The following is an 8,196-nucleotide window of genomic DNA, read 5'->3' as shown; positions in this document are numbered from 1 at the left end:
GTTAGTTTTTGATTAATTTCTTCGACTATAAAAAAAAAATTATTTTTAGTTTTGTTACATGGAATTTCTTTTTTGTCATGATGAGACATTAATGTTTCAACAGACAACATAAGGATTAACATGCCCTATACTTACCGTTGTATTCGAAAATGTTATCATTTCCATTGTAATTTAAAATAATGTGTTTTTGTTTGAATGACTTAAAAATAATAATAACAATAATTATAAAAAAATAAAAAGAAATTACATTTTCTGGAATGTAAATAAGTTTAATTAAATATTTTTTCTTAAAAAATTTTTCATCCAAAAAAATATTCTAAATTTCAAATATTTGTTCCATTTAGGTTTTCTATAAGTTCTAATAAACCATCCACAGTAATTTTGACATAAAAAATTGTTCTTAAGTACGCTAAAAAGTACTGATTAATCAGTTCATAGAAACAATCTCATGTATCTTTTTAACATAAAGTAATATAATCCAAATGACTTTTTTTTAAAAAGAGGGTTTAAGCGTATATGACATACTGTTAACATAACATAACTGATAGTGATTAATTGATTCATTTTGTCACGCTTTTCATCATACTAACCTTTTATTCATTACAATTATATAACCTTACAAATTATATATAATAAGGATGTTTCTTAAGAATATATTATAACTCAATTATGGTGTACTTTATGTGTAAAAATTATGAAATCAAATGATAATGTGTTTAAGCTATCGTGGATTTTCGTATTGTTTAAAATAATTATAAATATTTCCACGAAACCTAACAAGACAACAAGTCCTTTAGAACGATAGTTACACGCTTATGGTTGTAATTATATTGTCGGCTTAGCATGTATACGGTTCGGTAATTTTTCTTTAGTTCCAGGAATTACTCCAAAAAGAGACATATTATGCACTATGTGGCAAGAACTACAAAATAATGGATATATAATCAAAAACATTAACAACACATTTAGTCAAGCAGAAAAAAGAAAATCATAATCAAAATTGCTCATCGTGCAGCAATGGTGATGAAAATAAAGAAGATTNCATTTGTTATCAACAATACGACGCAAACATAAATATCAAAATTATCAGTTAACAACTGATATAAAAAGAAACCGTCAAAAACCATAAAGTGACAGTATAATTATAACCACGAGCCTGTAACTATCGCTCTAAAGATGGACCAGCGAAATCAAATAATTTCATCCAATTATTACATCGAAACATTACATCACATACTATGATTTAAATTAACTATTTTCGTTTGTCACTAACAAATTTTGTTTATATAATTTCTATTATTTGTATCCCCGTTATACTAGGATCTCCTTAACACTTAAATAATAATTTGGGGTAATTCACAATACTTTAAACATAGTTTGTCTGTACTTTAACCATGGTCTTGTGTTATATTAATTAGGAGACAGTAGGCAAATTGATACCTTTATTAAATCTATTAAAGAAAATATTCACTACAAGAACCTAAAATTTGGAAAAAATATTTCTTGATATATTTAAATCACTTGGTAAAAAGCTCACTAATTCATTTTAATTATGTTTAAAATTTTTATTAGTTAAAAAGAATGGTCAGAATAATTTTTTTAATGGGGTATGCTAATATACATTAGCATAATTAATATTATGCTTAAAAAATGTATTATGTGTATAATACCTAGTTAAGAGGAGTCATCACCTGTCTCCTTAAAAAATTTTGGAAGTATTATTGATTTTTTAATTGGTTTACGGAGTAATAAAACAAATAAATTTTTGGAATGAAAAATTTCCATCTGGGATCTCAAAATTTCGAATTATAATTTCCCTTCATATATAAATGGCAGCCAACCAATTGCTCTTGAATATTTATTAGATTTAATTATTTTTAGTAACTGTGGTAATTCAACTAATTATAAGAAAATAATTTACTCGAATAAAACAATAATTATTATTTAACCGTTATTTTATAACGGTTTTATATATATCTTAATGGCAAAAAAAGGACACTCCTATTTTTTATACCATTTTTAAGCCTCGAATATAAATATAAATTATATTACTGCAATAGAATACACAAAACTTATTATCAATGAGATTCCAAACCAAGTATATATTATAATGTTAATTATAAAATAAATACGTTCTACAGCACATTATTTTATCATTCACCATTTAATTAATAAAAAAATTAATTTAGTATTGATAATTTTATTCTTGATTTCTTTAGTAACATGGTTTTTTAAATTTAAAATCATGGGATTTTTTCATTGTCAACATAAATGTATCAAAAGCATATTTGGTAAATTGATAAAAACATAAAATTAAAAGATATTAAGAATAAATTTTTCAATATTCTAGTTATTTTTCGATTAATTAAATGATTAATGAATTGATAAAATTATGTGTTTGAATATTCAAATTTTATAATAAAAGTAACATACGATTTTAAAATATATTGTGTCATTATTTTTTATTTTTCTAGTTATCCGGTCATGCTAAAAATAACAAAAAAATATCAATAAAAACTTTATTAAAAATAATTACAACAATATTAAAGTATTTTATTTATATTTATTATTATATAAATCAGTTATTTTCAAAATTTCATATAGAAATATTAACATGCTCTCCCATCACAATAAAAATGTACCAGTAAACGTTAAGTTTTTTATGAGTTTTTTCTTTGAGGGTGTTTTCTCTCAAAGAGCACACTTATGATTTATGATACTTACAAAATTCAAATAAATTTCTGCAAAAATCTCGTTTTTATTTTCAATATACTAGAAATAAAAACCAAAAATACATTAATTCAGTTTAATTATACATTAATAATCAGAAATTATATATTTTTTTGTCTCTCACTAATTTTCCTCAGCTTTCAGTGGGCCGATTGTTATCAAAATACGTCAAAAGACAACAAATCGTATTTGTAAAATTACCATTACTTATTGAATAATGAACTTGTTTTTATAATAAAACCTAAAACATAATCTACTAAGGGTACGGGCGCATGAGTGACGTTATAACGCCCTACCATAGATATATATATATATATATATATGTGTATAACAGTATTAAATATTCGCTCAATCATGTTTGAAATCTGTCACTGTTCCATTGACATACGCGACAGCGACCTTTCTAATTTAGTCATTCGTGCCTCGATCCGCGCGTTATTCGAAATGTCGCGAATGTTCTGTCGATTCACCCCGACTTGTTCTGCCGCGTGCCCATCGAGCGGACAGCGTTTACATTTTCAACGTACGGCGCGCCTAGTTCTCCGCTTGCGCGCGTAATTTCCCCCGGTCGTTCGCCATCAGATTCGTCGTGTGATGTGCGTAGCGCGAGGTTCACCGGATGTTCCTCCGGTAAAGGCGCTACGCCGGGCCACTGATTGTTCGCGTCGAGCCTTCTTCGCTGACCCTGTTCGTGGAGTCGTCGAAAACCCCCATTTTGGGTTCGCGTACCGGAATTTCGCTATCGAGCGGCACACGGGGTGGTAAAATTTCGGTAGCTGGATTCCTCCCTTCGCTACGTAGGTTTTCCTCTAGCCGAATCAGCGTGTTGGGTTTCGTCGCGTACCATGGTAGCTGTCTGAAAGCGCATTCGCGACGTAATTTAGCGCAATTCATTTGTGCTAATGATTTCCCCGACATATTGACCGTGAATATTATGTTCATTTACAAACCTTAATAATCAAATATATTTAGCGGAGATATCTCCGTGTACGGTCAAATTTGCTACTGCAGTAGAAAACAAGTGTTATTATTATTGCTATTATTGTTATAAATTACCGCGATGAGATGGTACGGGGCTGCCGTATATGATATGGCAGCGAGTGAACAATAATAATAACGGTTCTCTGGGAATCGGCCGCTTTGACAAGGTCAGACGAAAATATACTATTTTTATCTACCAAAAGACTGTAACTATCGGCCGGAAATTCACTTCTTGTCGATATCAATAAGGTCTTGATAACAAACTGTAACCAACACTTTTCAACGACAACATTTACGGCGAATTATATTAGATAAACTGCTCTAACTTTATTTTTATAAAAAAAAAAATTTTCCCAGAGACCAGGCTAAATCTAATCCCGCTAACACATAACTATGAATAACCCAGGTAAAATTTCACTGCTGTCACCAGTGAAATTCGTTCAAATAACTATATGAACAATAAAATTTGTAAGGGAGACTTCACCATTCCAAGTTAAAACTAAAATGTAATATAATTAGAAATAACGCTAAATTAATTATACAATATAAGTTTATACCCACGACCAGTATTTCATATATCTTTATTGTGAATCGAAAGGCCAGGCACAACAGAAAAACAAAGAAATAGATGACAACAGTAACCAGAACCAATAGGATCGACCAGTTAAGGTATATGTCGTGTTACGTATCCAGTAGCACGCACTATCACTATATACATATATAGATATATATATATATATGAGGAAAATACGCTTGTCCCAATCGGTTGTTTTTGTTTTATATTGAGAAAAATATTAACACAGTTATGTAAAGGCACAGGTAAGAAATATGACTTTTTCCAAGTCGCACCTGAACACTAATTTAAATCGTAGGAGAGGTACACTACCAAAAAAAAAAAAGAAAACTAATCAGTTACGGTGTACGTCGAAAACGGCACAGAACGCAATATCCTTAATCCATATTCGGCGGCGGCCTTATCACGGTGTCAAGGGTGGGGAGACGACCGATTACAACCGATTGTCATCTTAATAGCTGGACTACTGATATCGAGAGAGACACGAGTGAGCGTCAGCCTAGCGTGACGGGCGGTGCCGTGTCAAACCTTAAGTAATTCTCATTTATTTGTTATAATATTTTTGATAATCTTACTCTTTACCCCTTTATGGGATTCGAGAAGAAACTTTTTTTAAAAAAATCAACTTTTTCAACTTAACGTTTGTAAATGTTCCGGAAATACTGCGTCTTATAAACATATGTCATATTAAAATATATGTTACGTACTATAAATTAAATAATACATTTTCCCGACGAACTGTCTTCTTTATGCAATTGGCTGCAATAGTTAAAAAACATGCTATTTTTTTGTTTGTTTTAAAATAAGGGTTTGCCATAATAATAAGTCCACCAATAAATAAAAAATTTTCATGAATCTAACTTACATTAAATTTAAATTTGTACTTATTTAGATTATTTTACTTAGTCAAAGTTAAGAAAATTTTTTTGAGTTTTTGATAACTTCAAAATTTGTATAAAAAATAGAAATCTTTTAACCCAACCTATTTTCTTTATGCAAATGGCAGTTGAAGTAGAACAAAAATAGGAGATTATGTAGCTTTTGGAATAATCCACAAATTTTTTAAAATTAAACACTATCTATAGATTTGCATCGAAACGTTTCTTATGATATTGATTTTAAACTGTCAGATATCATCTATACTAGTCCCAACTATACCGACTCCTTACTGTGCCACGACCTCAATGTTCTGCCGTTTTTGGGTATTAAATAGCAATAAAAAAGAGCAGCCTATGATTTTCTGATGAATAATAACAGTAACGTAATGTATGATATATAGTGCACGGACGTACCATTTAACTTATTTATTTACCGTTTTTATACAGTCCACTTCAAAATAATCATAATATTATTGTGTCTATTAATATTCGAAATAATTCTTGTGGGATTGAATCATCTATCCACAGATCTAACAAGCACTATGTAATCTATAGCTTATAACTAAATCTCAAAAGTCACAAAAATGAGGTTTTAAGAAATTTATAATTTGTATAGAAAGGATGTTTTCTGTCGTGAGTCAAAAAGTATATTCTATTCAATTTAAGAATACCCATTTTGTTGCATTAAAATGATAGTCAACAGACGAAACGATGTGCTCTTATTGGCCTCTGACGTCGATAACATTCGTTTATAAGCATGGGTCGTTTTCATTGTCGTAAAGTGAGTGGATTACCAATATAATATATTATTATTAGTGTATGCTACCTTAAAAAATTTTCGTACACCAATCGGTATACCGACTAAATTGTGCGGAGTATATATGTGTACCAATCAATTTTCCATATTGATCGGTCCATTGAACACTCTGTATTATACACGAGGGATTACAAATACAGGGAGATAATTAGCTTTTTTATGATATTGCTTTCACAGATATGGAGCGTTTAAATTAACTCATGATTTCATTAACAGATGTGCTGNGATATGGAGCGTTTAAATTAACTCATGATTTCATCAACAGATGTGCTAAAGTGAGACACATTGGTCTTACAACTACACTTTAAGCATTTCTGTAGATTAAGTCGTGAGTTACAATAAACACTCCATAACTGTGAATAAGCGACGTCATAAAAAAGAAATTAGCTACCTGCAATTGTAATCCTTTGCATATTATACATGTATATTAGCTCAAAAATATGAAACTTTAAATGTTTTTATCTAATAAACAAATAAAGTTATATTATGTTGTATTAGTTAATATGGGTTAAGATAAAATAGTCATTCTGTATATCTATCTTAAAATCGTATAACTTATAGTTATAAGCTTAAAAATATTTTATTTAAAGGGTTTTGGAAAAATAATAATTTTATGTTACTCACTCTCAATTTCTTTCGTAGGCAGCTTACAATGAAAATAATGATTTAAAATTTTGTTTACATACTGAACTGGGCAAGACGATTATTTTTGTTTTTTACATCTCTAACCTAAAAACTACTAGTTTACATCTTATTGAGGTGTGCATCAAAACCCTGTGTTCCCCTATTATTAAAAATGTAATAATGTTTACTTAAAATAATTCTCACCAATATTAAAGGACTACACCGTAAATATTTCTAAAATAAAAGATATTATGGTAGATTGTTTTTATTAAATATTACAAAATGATAACACTATCTGGGTGGTAACAATACACAATAAAAATTTACTTCTGAAGGTTTGAACAAATGTCTCTCCTCTTTCAACTCAGTCGTTGTATGCTATAAATAACCATTAAATGTTAATATTATTGACTTAAATTTCAAAATAGTTGATTCATAAAATATATTGAAGTTAATAATAATAATAATAATAATTAAACCTACATAACCAAGTCCTTTGTGGGAATTATCTACTATCACTTCATTCTGTATAAAAAAAAACAGTTAGCATTAAAAATTATTCATTTAAATAACAACACTTTAAGGTGTATATGAAAAATAAAACTATATAATGTCTATCTTAGTTCTAAGAAAGTGTTAAATTTAATTGGTATCTTATACTACAAATTTCACATGACAATTAAATAAAAAGTATCTATACTAAACTGTTAAATTAAATATCATTTAATAAATTATTAAATAAATTACCCCGACAATTAAAAGTATATTTCCAATGACTTCTTCAAAAAAATATCCACACATAAAAATTAATAAAAAAGAATTTATTTTGTAAAACATTTCACAAGAATAATTATATTTATATAATATAACTGACCGAATAATAACTTAGAATATAGTTTATTAAATTTCTTTTAATTGAACGGGGTAAATAAAGAAACACACATTAAAAATAAGCGAAAATTATTTTAAAGTAATAATAACATATTATTCACATTTTCTATGACAATAATATATATAAATTATACATTTTTTTTTTATATATATGACGTGTGATAAAAATTGTTATTTACTTTTACACTTTTTAAATTTAAAGAGATTTAATAGAATAAATTAAAAAAAACATAATGAATAAATTCTAAATTTTTTATCAGTAAAACTAAATTTTAATATGCCTATAATATATTTATTTGTTTTTAGCATCAATTCCAAACTTAAAGGGCACGTTAAACATTTTTAACGATAAATGAAATTTATTATTTTTATTTTTGTAATAGTCACCATATTTCTTAATTTTCTCTGGTATGATTTTACTGGACAATACATGAAATGATCACAAATCATATGTAGTTGAAGTTATTAATATCAAAAATAGTAAAACTATCTCATTTCCTATAAATAGGAAATATCCTAAAAATTTTTAATTTTTAAAATGAGTAAAATTCAGCATTTTTAAATATATTTACTTAAAAATGCCATTTTTCAAGGTAAGTGTAGTGGTAAAGAAATTATTATCTTTTGTATTAATTAGAAGAGAATGGTAACATAAATAGGGGATATGAGTAAAATATTTATTTAATTTAACGTATCAAACT

The 8,196-nt window shown here is 27.8% G+C and overlaps 2 protein-coding genes across 6 annotated transcripts in view; one reads left to right on the top strand and one right to left on the bottom strand.

Moving 5' to 3' along the window:
• The window catches only part of LOC126908685 (uncharacterized protein MCAP_0864-like), a 244,180-nt gene that overhangs the window by 155,559 nt on the left and 80,425 nt on the right, over positions 1 to 8,196 (top strand). The gene's annotated exons all lie outside the window — the stretch shown is intronic.
• Positions 49 to 7,431, bottom strand: LOC126908707 (uncharacterized). The gene is made up of 7 exons (XM_050691016.1): positions 7,352 to 7,431; positions 7,088 to 7,129; positions 6,932 to 6,982; positions 6,809 to 6,838; positions 2,725 to 2,772; positions 2,434 to 2,487; positions 49 to 199 (listed from the first exon to the last, which is right to left on the bottom strand). The coding sequence occupies exons 1-7, from the start codon at positions 7,403 to 7,405 to the stop codon at positions 116 to 118; spliced, it is 363 nt and encodes a 120-aa protein (XP_050546973.1). The 5' UTR covers positions 7,406 to 7,431; the 3' UTR covers positions 49 to 115.

This window comes from Daktulosphaira vitifoliae, unplaced genomic scaffold, assembly GCF_025091365.1.
Source record: "Daktulosphaira vitifoliae isolate Bord-2020 unplaced genomic scaffold, ASM2509136v1 Scaffold_5, whole genome shotgun sequence".
NCBI lineage: Eukaryota > Metazoa > Arthropoda > Insecta > Hemiptera > Phylloxeridae > Daktulosphaira > Daktulosphaira vitifoliae.
Note: the sequence above shows the minus strand (reverse complement) of the source record. Positions and strands in the feature narration are given on the sequence as shown.

Excerpts from the sequence above, each read along its gene's own strand:
- LOC126908707 (XM_050691016.1), bottom strand. The coding sequence starts at position 7,405 with ATGTGTGGATATTTTTTTGAAGAAGTCATTGGAAATATACTTTTAATT. Across the intron at positions 7,130-7,351 it reads ATATACTTTTAATTGTCGGG|AATGAAGTGATAGTAGATAA; the intron begins GTAATTTATTTA and ends TTTTTTATACAG. Across the intron at positions 2,488-2,724 it reads CAGAAATTTATTTGAATTTT|CATGACCGGATAACTAGAAA; the intron begins GTAAGTATCATA and ends TGTTATTTTTAG.